General features: G+C 42.4%; 1 protein-coding gene across 4 annotated transcripts in view; it reads left to right on the top strand.

Moving 5' to 3' along the window:
• The window catches only part of FDFT1 (farnesyl-diphosphate farnesyltransferase 1), a 35,006-nt gene that overhangs the window by 11,921 nt on the left and 5,900 nt on the right, over positions 1 to 17,185 (top strand). For all 4 annotated transcript variants that reach the window (XM_023225249.1, XM_023225248.3, XM_023225250.1 and 1 more), the window contains 3 exons: positions 7,603 to 7,731; positions 11,556 to 11,747; positions 16,304 to 16,480. In XM_023225249.1, the coding sequence (XP_023081017.1) occupies positions 7,603 to 7,731; positions 11,556 to 11,747; positions 16,304 to 16,480 (498 nt within the window). The remainder of the gene's footprint in view (positions 1 to 7,602; positions 7,732 to 11,555; positions 11,748 to 16,303; positions 16,481 to 17,185) is intronic.

Raw genomic sequence — 17,185 nt, 5'->3', positions numbered from 1 at the left:
GGAGGAATTATCTTTTGGCATTAGCTTGAACAGCTGTTCTGCAAAGAACAACTTTTTGGAAAGAGTTCTGGAAAGACCAGATTGATTTGATTGATTTGATTTTTTTTTTTTTTTTGGGAGGGGCATGGGGATGTTGACAGTTGATGTTAATCAGAAATCCTAAATTATGTGAATTCCTGGTGCTTTGCAATCAGCCGGCCACCTGGTTTTCCTCTGGGCCCTTAATTTTAAGTGTTTTCCGAGGATGTTTTTCTAACTTTTCCATAAACACAGACCGAGTATATTGCACGCTTTCAATGTTTAACCAAATCTCTCCACTGTTTGCAGTATTATATATAGGTTCTCATGTTTTGTTTTAAGACTTCCCATGGTGTTTTTACGTTGTATTTTGTCAACCTATAAACAATTCTTTGAAGTTAAAACAAGATATTTGGGCAGTAACAATAAATTTTAAAAACATCAATTCAACTTTTCTGCATTAGGGCTTGGACTATGGAAAAAGTATGGGGCAGCATGCCTCATATTGAGTTGTTTAATGAATGTAAAAGTATAGCCTTAATAGTGAGAAAGACTCTATAGCTTCATAATATAAATTGGGTAACTAATGAGATGAAATGGTTGGCAGATCTGCTCACTAGAATCTAAGCTCTTCGAGGGTCTGAGTTTTTTTTTTTTTCTTTTTTTTAATTATTTTACTTTTAAGTTCTAGGGTACATGTGTGCAACGTGCAGGTTTGTTACATAGGTACACATGTGCCATGTTGGTGTGCTGCACCCATCAACTCGTCATTTACATTAGCTATTTCTCCTAATGCTATCCCTTCCCCCGGCCCCCACCCCCCAAACAGGCCCTGGTACGTGATGTTCCCCTCGCTGTGTCTACGTGTTCCCATTGTTCAACTCCCGCTTATGAGTGAGAACATGCAGTGTTTGGTTTTCTGTCCTTGTGATATTTTGCCAAGAATGATGGTTTCCAGCTTCATCCATGTCCTTGCAAAGGACATGAACTCATCCTTTTTTATGGCTGCATAGTATTCCATGGTGTATATGTGCCACATTTTCTTTATTCAGTCTATTATTGATGGACATTTGGGTTGGTTCCAGGTCTTCACTATTGTGAATAGTGCCAGAGTAAACATATGTGTGCATGTGTCTTTATAGTGGCATGATTTATAACCCTTTGGGTATATACCCAGTAATGGGATTGTTGGGTCAAATAGTATTTCTAGTTCTAGATCCTTGAGGAATCGCCACACTGTTTTCCACAATGGTTGAACTAATTTACACTCTCACCAACAGCGTAAAAGCATTCCTGTTTCTCCATATCCTCTCCAGCTTCTGTTGTTTCCTGACTTTTTAATGATCTCCGTTCTAACTGGTGTGAGATGGTATCTCATTGTGGTTTTGATTTGCATTCCTCTGATGACCAGTGATGATGTGCATTTTTTCATATGTCTGTTGGCTGCATAAATATCTTATTTTGAGAAGTGTCCGTTCATATCCTTTGCCCACTTTTTGATGGGGTTGTTTGGTTTTTTTCTTGTATATTTGTTTTAGTTCTTTGTAGATTTTGGATATTAGCCCTTTGTCAGATGGATAGATTGCAAAAATGTTCTCCCATTCTGTAGGTTGCCTGTTCACTCTGATGATAGTTTCTTTTGTTGTGCAGAAGCTCTTTAGTTTAATTAGATTCCATTTGTCTATTTTGGCTTTTGTTGCCATTACTTTTGGTGTTTTAGTCATGAAGTCTTTGCCCATGCCTATGTCCTGAATGGTATTGCCAAGGTTTTCTTCTAGGGTTTTTATGGTTTTAGGTCTTACATTTAAGTCTTTAGTCCATCTTGAGTTAATTTTTTGTAAGGTGTAAGGAAGGGATCTAGTTTCAGCTTTCTACATATGGCTAGCCAGTCTTCCCAGCACCATTTATTAAATAGGGAATCCTTTCCCCATTGCTCGTTTTTGTCAGGTTTGTCAAGGATCTGATGGCTGTAGATGTGTGGTGTTATTTCTGAGGCCTCTGTTCTGTTCCATTGGTCTATATATCTGTTTTGGTACCAGTACCATGCTGTTTTGGTTACTGTAGCCTTGTAGTATAGTTTGAAGTCAGGTAGTGTGATGCCTCCAGCTTTGTTCTTTTTGCTTAGGATTGTCTTGGCTATGCAGGCTCTTTTTTGATTCCATATGAAATTTAACGTAGTTTTTTTCTAATTTTGTGAAGAAAGTCAATGGTAGCTTGATGGGGATAGCACTGAATTTATAAATTACCTTGGGCAGTATGGCCATTTTCACTGTATTGATTCTTCCTATCCATGAGCATGGAATGTTCTTCCATTTGTTTATGTCCTCTTTTATTTCGTTGAGCAGTGGTTTGTAGTTCTCCTTGAAGAGGTCCTTCACATCCCTTGTAAGTTGGATTCCTAGATATTTTATTCTCTTTGTAGCAATTGTGATTGGGAGTTGACTCATGATTTGGCTCTCTGTCTGTTCTTGGTGTATAGGAATGCTTGTGATTTTTGCACATTGATTTTTGTATCCTGAGACTTTGCTGAAGTTGCTTATCAGCTTAAGGAGATTTTAGGCTGAGGTGATGGGGTTTTCTAAATACACAATCATGTCGTCAGCAAACAGACAATTTGACACCCTCTTTTCCTAACTGAATGCCCTTTGTTTCTTTCTCTTGCCTGATTGCCCTGGCCAGAACTTCCATTACTATGTTGAATAGGAGTGGTGAGAGAGGGCATCCATGCTTGTGCAGGTTTTCAAAGGGAATGCTTCCAGTTTTTGCCCATTCAGTATAATATTGGCTGTGGGTTTGTCATAAATCGCCCTTGTTGTTTTGAGATACGTTCCATCAATACCTAGTTTATTGAGAGTTTTTAGCATGAAAGACTGTTGAATTTTGTCAAAGGCCTTTTCTGCATCTATTGAGATAATCATGTGGTTGTTGTCATTGGTTCAGTTTATGTGATGGATTATGTTTATTGATTTGCATGTATTGAACCAATCTCGCATCCCAGGGATGAAGCTGACTTGATTGGGGTGGATAAGATTTTGATGTGCTGCTGGATTCGATTTGCCAGTATTTTATTGGGATTTTCGCATTAATGTTCATCAGGGATATTGGTCTGAAATTCTCTTGTTTTGGTGTGTCTCTGCCAGGCTTTGGTATCAGGATGATGCTGGCCTCATAAAATGAGTTAGGGAGGATTCCCTCTTTTTCTTTTGATTGGAATAGTTTCAGAAGGAATGGTACCAGCTCCTCTTTGTACCTCTGGTAGAATTTGGCTGTGAATCTGTCTGGTCCTGGACTTTCTTTGGTTGGTAGGCTATTAATTATTGCCTCAATTTCAGAACCTGTTATTGGTCTATTCAGAGATTCAACCTCTTCCTGGTTTAGTCTTGGAAGGGTGTATGTGTCCAGGAATTTCTCCATTTCTTCTAGACTTTCTAGTTTATTTGTGAAGAGGTGTTTATGGTATTCTTTGATGGTAGTTTGTATTTCTGTGGGATCGGTGGTGATATCCCCTTTATCATTTTTTATTGCGTCTATTTGATTCTTCTCTCTTTTCTTATTAGTCTTGCTAGTGGTCTATCAATTTTGTTGATCTTTTCAAAAAACCAGCTTCTGGATTCGTTGATTTTTTTGAAGGGTTTTTTGTGTCTCTATCTCCTTCAGTTCTGCTCTGATCTTAGTTATTTCTTGCCTTCTGCTGGCTTTTGAATGTGTTTGCTCTTGCTTCTCTAATTCTTTTAATTGTGATGTTAGGGTGTCGATTTTAGATCTTTCCTGCTTTCTCTTGTGGGCATTTAGTGCTATAAATTTCCCTCTCCACACTGCTTTAAATGTGTCCCAGAGATTCTGGTACGTTGTGTCTTTGTTCTCATTGGTTTCAAAGAACATTTTATTTCTGCCTTCATTTCGTTATTTACCTAGTAGTCATTCAGCAGCAGGTTGCTCAGTTTCCTTGTAGGTGTGTGGTTTTGAGTGAGTTTATTAATCCTAAGTTCTAATTTGATTGCACTGTGGTCTGAGAGACAGTTTGTTATAATTTCTGTTCTTTTACATTTGCTGAGGAGTGCTTTACTTCCAATTATGTGGTCAATTTTAGAATAAGTGTGATGTGGTGCTGAGAAGAATGTATATTCTGTTGATATGGGATGGAGAGTTCTGTAGATGTCTTAAGTCTGCTTGGTCCAGGGCTGAGTTCAAGTCCTGGATATCCTTGTTAACCTTCTGTGTCATTGATCTGTTGTCTGATATTGACAGTGGGGTGTTAAAGTCTCCCATTATTATTGTGTGGGAGCCTGAGTCTCTTTGTAGGTCTCTAAGGGCTTGCTTTATGAATCTGGGTGCATATATATTTAGGATAGCTCTTGTTGAATTTATCCCTTTACCATTATGTAGTGGCCTTCTTTGTCTCTTTTGATCTTTGTTGGTTTAAAGTCTGTTTTATCAGAGTCTAGGATTGCAACCCTTGCTTTTTTTTTTTTGCTTTCCATTTGCTTGGTAGATCTTCCTCCATCCGTTTATTTTGAGCCTGTCTGTATCTTTGCACGTGAGATAGGTCTCCTGAATACAGCACACTGATGGGTCTTGACTCTGTATCCATTTTGCTAGTCTGTGTCTTTTAATTGGGGCATTTAGCCCATTTACATTTAAGGTAATTTTTTATGTTTGAATTTGATCCTGTCATTATGATGTTAGCTGGTTATTTTGCCCATTAATTGATGCAGTTTCTTCATAGTGTTGATGGTCTTTACAATTTGGCATGTTTTTGCAGTGGCTAGTACCGGTTGTTCCTTTCCATGTTTAGTGCTTCCTTCAGGAGCTCTTGTAAGGCAGGCCTGGTGGTGACAAAATCTCTGAGCATTTGTTTGTCTGTAAAGGATTTTATTTGTCCTTCACTTATGAAGCTTAGTTTGGCTGGATGTGAGATTGTGGGTTGAAAATTCTTTTAAGAATGTTGAATATTGGCCCCCACTCTCTTCTGGCTGATAGGGTTTCTGCCGAGAGATCTGCTGTTAGTCTGATGGGCTTCCCTTTGTGGGTAACCCGACCTTTCTCTCTGGCTGCCTTTAACATTTTTTCCTTCATTTCAACCTTGGTGAATCTGACAATTATGTATCTTGGAACTGCTCTTCTCAAGGAGTATCTTTGTGGTGTTCTCTGTATTTCCTGAATTTGAATGTTGGCCTGCCTTGCTAGGCCTGGATAATATTGTGAAGAATGTTTTCTAACTTGGTTCCGTTCTCCCCATCACTTTCAGGTACACCAATCAAATGTAGATTTGGTCTTTTCACATAGTCCCATATTCAGGTACACCAATATTCAGGTACACGAATCAAATGTAGATTTAGTCTTTTCACATAGTCCCATATTTCCTGAAGGCTTTGTTCATTTCTTTTCACTCTTTTCTCTCTCATCTTGTCTTCTTGCTTTATTTCATTAATGTGATCTTCAGTCACTGATATCCTTTCTTCCACCTGATCGAATCAGCTCTTGAAGCTTGTCTATGCTTCACGAAGTTCTCGTACTGTGGTTTTCAGCTCCATCAGGTCATTTAAGCCCTTCTCTAACTGGTTATTGTAGTTAGCCATTTGTCCAAAGTTTTTTCAAGGTTTTAAGCTTCCTTGTGATGGGTCAGAACATGCACCTTTAGCTGGAGAAGTTTGTTATTACCAACCTTCTGAAGCCTACTTCTGTCAATTCCTCAAACTCATTCATCCAGTTTTGTTCCCTTGCTGGTGAGGAGTTACATTCCTTTGGAGGGGAAGTGGTGTTCTGGTTTTTGGAATTTTCAGCATTTCTGCTCTGATTTCTCCCCATCTCATCTACCTTTGGTCTTTGGTGTTGGTGACCTATGGATGGGGATTTGGTGTGGACGTCCTTTTTGTTGATGTTGATGCTATTCCTTTCGGTTTGTTAGTTTTCCTTCTAACAGAGAGGCCCGTCAGCTGCAGGTGTGTTGGAGTTTGCTGAAAGTTCACTCTAGACCCTGTTTGCCTGTGTATCACCAGCGGAGGCTGCAGAACAGCAAATATTGCTGCCTGATCCTTCTCTGGAAGCTTTGTCCAAGAGGGGCATCCACCTGTATGAGGTGTCTGTTGGCCCCTACTGGGAGGAGTCTCCCAGTCAGGCTACATGGAGGTCAGGGACCCACTTGAGGTGGCCGTCTGTCCATTATCGGAGTTCGAACACCATGCTAGGAGAACCACTGCTCTCTTCAGAGCTGTCAGGCAGGGACGTTTAAGTCTGCAGAAGCTGTCTGCTGCCTTTTGTTTAGATATGCCCTTCTCGCAGAGGTGGAATCTAGAGAGGCAGTAGGCCTTGCTGAGCTGTGGTGGACTCTGCCCAGTTTGAGCTTCCCTGCTGCTTTGTTTACACTGTGAACATAGAACTGCCTACTCAAGCCTCAGCAATGGCAGATGTGCCTCTCCTCGCTGAGCTCCAGCATCCCAACTTGATCTCAGACTGCTGTGCTAGCAGCGAGCAAGGCTCCGTGGGCATGGGACCCGCCAAGCCAGGCACTGGAGGGAATCACCTGGTGTGCCAGTTGTGAAGACTGTGGGAAAGGCGAGGTGCAGTATTTGGGTAGAGGTGTACTGTTCCTCCAGGTACGGTCACTCACGGCTTTCCTTGGCTAGGAAAGGGAAATCCCCCGACCCCTTGCGCTTCCCGGGTGAGGCGATGCCCTGCCCTGCTTCGGCTCGCCCTCCATAGGCTACACCCACTGTCCAACCACTCCAAATGAGATGAACCAGGTACCTCAGTTGGAAATGCAGAAATCACCCGGTGTCTGCGTTGATCTTGCTGGGAGCTGTAGACCAGAGCTGTTGCTATTTGGGCATCTTGGAAGCAGCTCCAGGTCTGAGTTTCTGTTTGTGTCCGTGATATACATCCCCAGTGCCTCGAATGGTACTTGTTACATAGGAAGTGCTTGATCCATGTTTGCACAAATGAATCTTTCTCATAATGAGGTTTGTCTAAACAAGCTGTTCTCCCTAAAATTCTTATACTCAACTTTATGTTGAAGCATCTCATTTTACATTGGAAAGATGAAATGTGTAGTGAGACTTTGAATCTTCTTTTTAATCTAGAAACGTTAGCATTTTTAGACCCTTCTATTATAATATTTATAAAATGTATGGAATAATAAGAAACATGAGGCTGGGCACAGTAGCTCACACCTGTAATCCCAGCAGTTTGGGAGGCCAAGGCTAGTGGATCATGAGGTCAGGAGTTTGAGACCAGCCTAGCCAGCATGGTGAAATCCCATTTCTACTAAAAGTACAAAAATTAGCTGGGCGTGGTGGTGCATTCCTGTAATCCCAGCTACTCGGGAGGCTGAGGCAGGAGAATCATTTGAACCCGAGAGGCGGAGTTTGCAGTGAGCTGAGATCGCGCCATTGCACTCCAGCCCGGGCAACATTGCGGGACTCCATCTCAAACAAAAACAAAAACAAAACATGTATGACCCAAATTAGGCTTATAGATGAACCACTGCAGAGTGATAATTAATTCCACCATCGTTTGCCTTGTGATCTTTGGTGCCATGTCTGCACATATTTCATGATTTCTGTGTTTTTATGGTTTCTATTTCAGATCTCCCTCGAGTTTAGAAATCTGGCTGAGAAATACCAAACGGTGATTGCCGACATTTGCCAGAGAATGGGAGTTGGGATGGCAGAATTTTTGGATAAGCATGTGACCTCTGAACAGGAGTGGGACAAGGTTAGTCTTGTAAAACAGTGTCTGTGTGTGATGTATTAGACACAGCTAGCAATCCTCAGAGTGAAGCTCAGAACAAGAAAAGTTGTTCACTAGTTCCAGGCCCTCTGGTTTTACAAGTCATCTGTTTAGGTTGAATGTCTCATCATAAACGCTTTGTTCCAGAGTTGATTCCAAACCAGCAGCTATGTAGGATATTGGCCAGGTTAGGAGTAGGGGATTGGAGAGAAGTGATTATCTAGACAAAGGGATGTAGTTGACCATGAAGATTAAACTACACATCAAAACATAAGGTAGGGTTAGGAGTCTTGCCTATTTTTCATAGGAATGGTGTTTGTGAGACTTATCACTTCTGTGGAAGCAAAGACATTTTATTATTTTAAAGCCAGTCAAATTTAACAGTCAAAGACATTTCAAACATCTAAAGTGTTGATGTATTTCATAGCTTTAACAGTGCTTAAATTAGGATTTCCAAAGAGATGCTGCTACATAGTCACCAAGTTAGTGGGTCTAAGGTCTTGGGCCTCTTAATTTTTCAAACCTCAAAACATGACAGCAATATCTTTGGAACTGCTGGTTTGTGCTTCCTGAGTTAACAGCATATAATGAGTGCTAGAAATCAATTTCTGCATTTAAGGTGAAGTTAGCCGGGCACTGTGGGTTACCTGTAATCTCAGCCCTTTGGGAAGCTAAGGTGAGAGGATCATTTGAGCCCAGGAGTTCGACACAAGCCTAAGCAACATAGCGAGACCTCATCTCTCAAAAAATTAAAAAATTAGCAGGGCGTTGGTGGCATGTGCCTGTGGTCACAGCTCCTCTGGAGGCTGAGGTGTGGGAGGATTGCTTGAGCCTGAGAGTTCAAGGTTGCAGTGAGCCATGATTGTGCCACTGCACTCCAACCTGGGTGACAGAGCAAGACCCCATCTGAAAGAAAATAAAGTTGAAGTTAAAACTTATAGCCAAGAACCAGCTCTGGTTATGATAGTAACTTCATTTTCTGTTGCGCAGATTTATTCAGGAAACTTAATTATAGGTTGTTGAATAGAAGTTCTGATCAGATAAAACTGAATTTTTTTGAGACAGGGTCTTGCTCTGTCATCCAGGCTGGTGTGTAGTGGTGTGATCACAGCTCACTGCAGCCTCAACCTCCTGGGCTCAAATGATCCTCCTACCTCAGTCTCCTAAGTAGCTGTAACTACAGGTGCGTGCCACCATACCAGGCTAATTTTTGTATTTTTTTTTTTGTAGAGAGAGGGTTTTGCCATGTTGCCCAGGCTAGTCTCAAACTCCTGGCATCAAACAGTCCTCCCACTCCAGCCTCCCAAATGTTGGGATTACAGGCATGAGCTACTACTGCACCCAGCCAAATATTTTAAGGAGTTATTTTTTTTCTTCAACTTTGGAGGAAGATGAATTATATACGTCTCCATTTTACGAGTATTTCTACCAAAAGAACTATTATCTTAAAATGTATTTTTGGATAGTACTATAGATATACTAATGATTTTTTAAAATTTCTAGTAATTCTTTTTAAGATTTTGTATAGCTACCCAAAGCTAATTTATTTACACGTAATTTCAGCAAACTGTTACTTTTTTCATGTTACTTTTCTCCTAGAACAAATTTCAAGTGCTTTCTCTTCGCCTGTTCGTTGTGCCCCTGATTAGTCTCTGGCCTTGTATTACTTTCAGTCAGAGACGACTTTTTTTTTTTGAGACAGGGTCTCACTCTGTCACCTAAACTGGAATCCAGTGGCACAAACAAGGCAGCCTTGACCTCCCTGGCTCAAGCAGTCTTCCTTGCCTCAGCCTCGTGAGTAACTGGGACCACAGGCATGTTGCTACTGTGCCTGGCTAATCTATTTTAATTTTTATTGTTTTTGAGACAGGGTCTTGCTCTGTCGCTCAGGCTGGAGTGCAGTGGCATGATCAAGGCTGACTGCAGCCTCGACCTTCTGCGCTCAAGCAGTCCTCTCACCTCCGCCTCCCGATTAGCTGGGACTATCGGTGCACACCACCACGCCTGGCTAATTTTTGTAATTTTTTGGTAGAGACAGGTTTTCATCATGTTGCCCAGGCTGGTCTTGAGCTCCTGGACTCAAGCGATCCACCTGCCTTGGCCCCCCAGGTGTGAGCCACCACAGTCAGCCTTTTAAAATTTTTTACAGAGATAGGGTCTTGCTTTGTTAGCCAGGCTTGGTCTGAAACTCCTGGGCTCAAGCAGTGCCCTCTCCACAGCCTCCCAAAATTCTGGGATTACAAGTGTGAACTTTGGTCATTGCCTAACTTTTACCCTTCCTAATGACACTCCAGAGCTTACCTTCTTTACTTTTCTCTTCTTAAGTTAACTAATAGACAATTATTGTATGTGAATGTTGTGTTAAGTTGTCTTAGAATACCCTTTTCAGAGGAGGATAGCTTTTAACAAATTGGTGTCTTGGAAAAAAAGTATTTGACAATTAAGACTTGCCTTTACTGAAGTCTCATTTTGAGAGAGGGAAAGTTACGCTATCTCTAAAATAAAAATTAAAAAGAAAAAAAAGGGGGAAGTTTTAGCAAAGTTGTTAAAGCCTGACACTTAAGTCAGACTACCTAGTTTTGAACCCTTAGCCCCTGCCACAAACATGGCAGCCCCACCTTCCTGGGTTCAAGTGATCCCCCTACTTCAGCCTCCTGAGTAACTGGGACCACTGGCATGTGCCACCGTGCCTGGCTAATTTTTTTTTTCTCAGATGGGCAATGTTGGGCAAGTTAATTAACTTTGTGCCTCAGTTTCCTCATCTGAAATGGAGATCATAGTGCTATGTACCTGATAAATGTTTGTGAGGATTGAACGTGCAAAGTTCTTAAAACAGTGTCAAGAACACATGATAGTTATTTGTTCTTTCATATAATGGTGATTCTGAGGGCCTGCAGATCTTCAAATGTTTTCAGGTTGGTCAAAAAAAGATTCAACTATACTTAGTATTGTCTTAATTTCTGTTAGCCAGAATATTCCATCTTTCATCGTTGCCTTCTCTCACAATTTTATGTATCAAAAAGTTTATTGTAAAGCTAAGCAAGGTGCAGTGTTTTGGGCCTGTAATCCCAGCACTTTGGGAGGCCAAGGCGGGCAGATCAGTTGAGGTCAGGAGTTCAAGACCAGCATGGCCAACATGGTGAAACCCCATCTCTACTAAAAATACAAAAATTCGCTGGACGTGGTGGTGGACGCCTATAAATCCCAGCTACTCAGGAGGCTGAGGCAGGAGAATCACTTGAACCTAGAAGGCAGAGGTTGCAGTGAGTTGAGATTGTGCCGCTGCACTCCAGCCCAGGTGACAAAGTGAGACTTGATCTAAAAAAAAAAAAAAAAGTTTATTGTAAGGTAAGGCTAGACACAGTGGTGTTTGCCTACAATGCCAGCTATTTGGGAAGCTGTGGCAGAAAGACTGCTTGAGCCCAGGAGTTTGAGTCTAACGTGGGCAACATACGAGACTCTATCTTTTAAAAAAAATAATAAAATAAAATAAAAAATGTTTACTAGACTAGTTTTTTTCAATAGCCTTTTATTATAGTAGCAGTACATGTGCATTGTAGAAATTTAGAAAATAAGGTAAAAAATAAAAACATCAGATTCCCATCAGCCAGAGACCGCTGTTAAATCTTATGAGCACATCCTTCTTGGATGTTTTTTTAAAATTCTGGTATGTATATTTGTATTTTAAAATCAAAATGCATTCTTACCCATTCTGTTTTGAACCTGCTTTTTTGGAGCTAATGATGTCTAGTGTGTCCCTTTCAATAAAAATTCCATTATTAAAGTACTTTAAAAATTGTCTCTTGCAGTACTGCCACCATGTCGCTGGGCTGGTAGGAATTGGCCTTTCCCGTCTCTTCTCGGCTTCAGAGTTCGAAGACCCCTTAGTTGGTGAAGATACGGAACGTGCCAACTCTATGGGCCTGTTTCTGCAGAAAACAAACATCATTCGTGACTATCTGGAAGACCAGCAAGAAGGAAGAGAGTTTTGGCCTCAAGAGGTAACAGATTCAGGATATTTTGGGGGAAAGAAATTTTAGACATTCTCTGAAAAATCATTTAACTCTTGAGGTTGGGAGTGACAGAAACACAAGTCAGACCTCCCCCAGGCAACATAAGAGGATGTGGAAAATAGGATAGTTTGAGATGAGTTTGCTTCAGGTAGACTGGCTGAATCCCTGGATTTACATGTTGAAATCAGTGTATTCAAGCCTTGCTGTCCTTGCTATCTTTCAGACAGTCTTTCTCCAGGTGGTGGATATGATAACAATCCATGTGCACCAGCTTAACAAAAAGTTCTTAGGAAGGGCTTTGTTCAGCCCAGAGCAGTGGCTCACGCCTGTAATCCCAACACTTCAGGAGGCCAAGGTGGGCGGATCACCTGAGGTCAGCAATTCGAGACCAGCCTGGCCAACATGGTGAAACCCCGTCTTTACTAAAAAATACAAAAATTGGCCGGGCGCGGTGGCTCAAGCCTGTAATCTCAGCACTTTGGGAGGCCGAGATGGGTGGATCACGAGGTCAGGAGATCGAGACCATCCTGGCCTACACAGTGAAACCCCGTCTCTACTAAAAAATACAAAAAACTAGCTGGGCGAGATGGTGGGCGCCTGTAGTCCCAGCTACTCGGGAGGCTGAGGCAGGAGAATGGCGTAAACCCGGGAGGCAGAGATTGCAGTGAGCCGAGATTGCGCCACTGCACTCCAGCCTGGGTGACAGAGCGAGACTCCGTCTCAAAAAAAAAAAAAAAAAAAAAAATTTAAAAAATACAAAAATTAGCCAGGTGTGGTGGTGTACACCTGTAATCCCAGCTACCCGGGAGGCTGAGGCAGGAGAGTCGCCAGGAAGCAGAGATTGCAGTGAGCTCAGATCGCACCACTGCACTCCAGCCTGGGTGACAGAGTGAGACTCCATCTCAAAAAAAGAGGAAGGGCTTGGTTCTTCTGCCCAGCCCTGAATCAGTTGCTCTGCAGCTGAGTTCTCCGGCCTCACCTGGATTATGTCTACACAGTACACACAGAATGGATTTCCCCCAAAGAAAGAATTCTGCCGCAAGAAGGGGAAAAGGATGCCAGGTAGACAAAACACTCCAGATGTCTGTAATAAGAGACAAGGGTCGATCTTTAACTTAATTAAAACATGGACAGGGAACGGAAAAGTTTTGATACTGATTTTGTTCAGAAGGAAACTAGAAAATGTTACGACTGTTTCCTGAATTTATTCCAGCATTTACCTTTTGCTTTCCATAAAATTGTTTCCTGCAGCCAAGTACTTTAAATTTTTAAAAAGACGAGTGAGGCGTCTCATACTTGTAATCCCAGTGCTGAGGCCAGGAGTTCAAGACCAGCCTGAGCAACACAGCAAGACACCATCTCTACCAAAAATTGTTTGAAAATGATTCTGCTGAAAGAGAGCAAAAATAAAAAAGAAAGTAGAAAAAACTAAATTTAAAAAATTAACTGGGCATGGTGGCGTGTACCTGTATTCCTAGCTATTCAGGCGGCTGAGGCACAAGGATCCCTTGAGCCGAGGAGCTCAGGGTTGTGGTGAGTTAGGATCACACCACCGCACGCCAGCCCAGGTGGCAGAGTGAAACCGTCTCAGGAAAACAAGTGACAAAGGGGGAAACAATGTTTGCAACTCACAGAGCAGATAAAGGGTTCATATTCCTAATATAAAAAGAACTTCTAAAAGTTAAGAAAAAGACCAGCTGCCCCCCAGAAAAATGGGCAAGGAGATAAGAACAGATTGTTCACAGGAAGAGACATGCAGATGATTATGAAAAATCTGAAAAGATGCTGAGTCTTACTCCTAAGAAAAATTCACATTTAAACTACCCCGGGGGCCGGGTGCGGTGGCTCACGCCTGAAATCTCCACACTGGGAGGCCAAGGCGGGAACATCACTGAAGCCAGGATATCAAGAACAGCCTGGACAACGTAGTGAGACCCTGTCTTTATTAAAAAAAAGAAAAAAAAAAAAAAGGTAAAAACTGGCCAGGCGCAGTAACTGCCCGCCTATAATCCCAGCACTTTGAGAGGCCCCGGTGAGTGGATCACTTGAGTTCAGGCGCTTGAGACCAGGCTGGCCAAGATGGCAAAACTCCGTCTCTACTAAAATTACAAAAATTAGCCAAGCGTAGTGGCATATGCCTGGAGTGCCAGCTACTTGGGAGGCTGATGCAGGAGAATCGCTCAAACCCAGGAGGCAGAGGTTGCAGTGAGCTAAGGTTGCACCGCTGCACTCCAGCCTGGGTGACAGAGCGAGACTCCATTAAAAAAAAAAAATTTGAAAATTAGCTGGGCGTAGTGGCATGCCCGTATAGTTCTAGCTCCTTGAGATACTGAGGCAGGAGGATTTCCTGAGCCCAGGAGTTCAAGGCTGCAGTGAACCATGATCACACCACTGCATTCTAGCAGCCTGGGTGACAGAGCAAGACCCTTGTCTCTAAAAAACAGAAACAAAAACACTACCCAGAGCTCGGCCACGGCCTTTTAAGTTTCCTAGGTGACTTGTGTGCAGCCAGGGTTGAGAAACCACTCTTGCCTACCCATCTTTTGCTGACAACAGGGCTCCGAGAAGGGAAGGGGTTTGTCCGGGGATGCACAGTGAGGCAGTGGCTGCCTTGGAAGTGGAGTCTCAGTCTCCTGGCTCCTCCGCCAGCACCTGACCACTGTTCCATTGTCTCCCAGACAGAACATCAACCACGGGCGTGTGATTCATGAGCATGAGCCACACCATCCTGCACACATGGGCGCGGAACCCTGCTCCTCTCATTCACTTCCTTTATCTGTAAAATAGAATTATTTCTACCGCAGTGTGGTGGTGTGAATAAAATGAGATGAACTTCTAGCACAGAATGCTTAATAAAGGTTCTGGACATTTCATAGTAGTTGAATCGTGCCAAATTTGGTCCTAGGTGATTGGCTTCTTTTGCTAGTGTGTTTTTTTTGTTTGTTTTTGTTTTTTTGAGATGGAGTCTCACTCTGTCACCCAGGCTGGAGTGCTGTGGCCGGATCTCAGCTCACTGCAAGCTCCGCCTCCCGGGTTTAGCCATTCTCCTGCCTCAGCCTCCCGGGTAGCTGGGACTACAGGCGCCCGCCACCTCACCCGGCTAGTTTTTTGTAGTTTTTAGTAGAGACGGGGTTTCACCAGGTTAGCCAGGATGGTCTCGATCTCCTGACCTCGTGATCCGCCCGTCTCGGCCTCCCAAAGTGCTGGGATTACAGGCTTGAGCCACTGTGCCTGGCTTGCTAGTGTGTTTTCAGGGCTCTTCCATGCTGGGGCATTGCATCAGTGCTTTATTCCTTTTTATTGCCCAGTATTATTCCACTGTGTGGACAGACCACATCTATCCATTCATCAGTTGAAGGATATTTGGGTTCTTTCCATTTTTTTGGCTATGGTGAATAGTACTGTGTACATTTGCATATAAGGTTTTGTGTGGATGTGTGTTTTCCTTTTGGGTCTATACTGAGAAGTGGAATGGCTGGTTCATACAGCAGCTCGAACCTTGTGAGGAGCTGCCAGACTCTTTTCCAAGGTGGCCCCACCATTTTACATTCCCGTTGGCAGTGTGAGAGTTCCAGTTTCTCCACATCCTCACCAACACTTCTTGTTATCTCTTTTTAACTGTATGTATAGATACTTAAGATTTTCTTATTTATAATGTACATAATAGAGAATTTGCCATTTTAACTATTTTTAAGTGTATCATTCAGTGGCATTAAGTACATTAATGATTTTATATAACCATCACCGCTATCTTTCCAGAACTTTTGCTAGCTTCAGAGAATCCTCTAAATAATATCATTAAAAATCATCAATCCAAATCCCACTGTTAGAACTGAGGGTTTAATTTTACTTTCTAATTATCAGGATCCAGGGAGGTAATACACTTAGAGGATAGACTCAGCTCGTTTCCCAGGTATGGCTTTCAGCAGCATTCTTACCAGAGTAGGAATATAATATTAGTCATTATTTAGAGGCCTGGCCATCTTGAGAACGTTTAATGTTTAGTCTACAGTACAATTATAACTATTTTTGTATATCAGGTTATTTTTTTCAGAAGTAGACCGACAGCTCTGACAGGAGCCTCTTTAGACTGAATTCGTCCAAGTACTGCAGCGTCGCACTAATTGTCCCCAAGGACATGCTCTCCAATACTTAACTCACTCCTAGGTTGCAAATGGATCCTTACTGGTAGTCAGAAATAGCTATTGCATGGAGCTTAAAACAAACTTGATCTTGGTGAAAAATGAGTGTGCAGCTAAGAGAGACTTTACTGTATATCATCGTTTTATTTTTTTTTGCCACCGCACCCAGCAAATTTTTGTATTTTTAGTAGAGACAGGGTTTCACCACCTTGGCCAGCCTAGTCTTGAACTCCTGACCTCATGATCCACCCTCCTCAGCCTCCCAAAGTGCTGGGATTACAGGCGTGAACCACCGCGCCCAGCCTGTGTCATAGTTCTTATGCACAAAGATCCTTTAATATTGTTTGTAAATTCTCCCCTATGCACATGCTGACCTGTTCCTTAATCTTCTTATCTGTCTAGGTTTGGAGCAGGTATGTTAAGAAGTTAGGGGATTTTGCCAAGCCGGAGAACATTGACTTGGCCGTGCAGTGCCTGAATGAACTTATAACCAATGCCCTGCACCACATCCCAGATGTCATCACCTACCTTTCGAGACTCAGAAACCAGAGTGTGTTTAACTTCTGTGCTATTCCGCAGGTAGGGAATGGGACTCCTCGGGTGGATATGGGGCTAAAGGGAGTGGGGTGGACGTAAGGGTGGATTTTGCTGTGCTGTATTCAAGGCTATGATTCCTTAAAAAGATGATGGCTCCAGTTGATTGTGCTGGGGGTTTCATAGCACCCCGCTTTGCTTCCTGCCACCAAACTCAGCTCAGCCTTGAGGTTAAGCCTGCTCCTTTTCAGAACCTTCTTTCTGGATTTACTCTTTTCCACAGCTGTTCTAAACTAGTTAGGTTCTTATCCTCAGCTAAGTCAAGGTGTTTGGCCTAGATTTATGGGGAGTGCTGGGCAAAACATGGGTGAGGCTGTTATCATTACAAAGTCTTCATTACGCATCTAATTATTGCTGTCCTTTTCCTAGACCCAGGATAACAAGAACCTGGTCCTGTAGACCTAGTCCCTCGGTATGCTAGGACCGTACACTTTTTAGTTGCCTTTACCAAGTATTTCAGATACTACTGCAAATAAGTGAAGAAAGTAATAGCATTTAACTGATTTGGGAACTTGGTTTGATCTTGTTCTAATGACCAACTTGGAATGGTGGTTGAAAGTAAAATCTATATCCTTGTCTCATGTTTCAATTTACCTAGAAGTAGTTTATCTTTGAGCACAGGAAATTAATCCCCTTCTGTTGTTCTCCCCGGGCATTAGTTTTAAATATGTAATGATTATGTTTGTTGTA

Source organism: Piliocolobus tephrosceles, chromosome 7, assembly GCF_002776525.5.
Source record: "Piliocolobus tephrosceles isolate RC106 chromosome 7, ASM277652v3, whole genome shotgun sequence".
NCBI classification, from domain to species: Eukaryota; Metazoa; Chordata; class Mammalia; order Primates; family Cercopithecidae; genus Piliocolobus; species Piliocolobus tephrosceles.
Note: the sequence above shows the minus strand (reverse complement) of the source record. Positions and strands in the feature narration are given on the sequence as shown.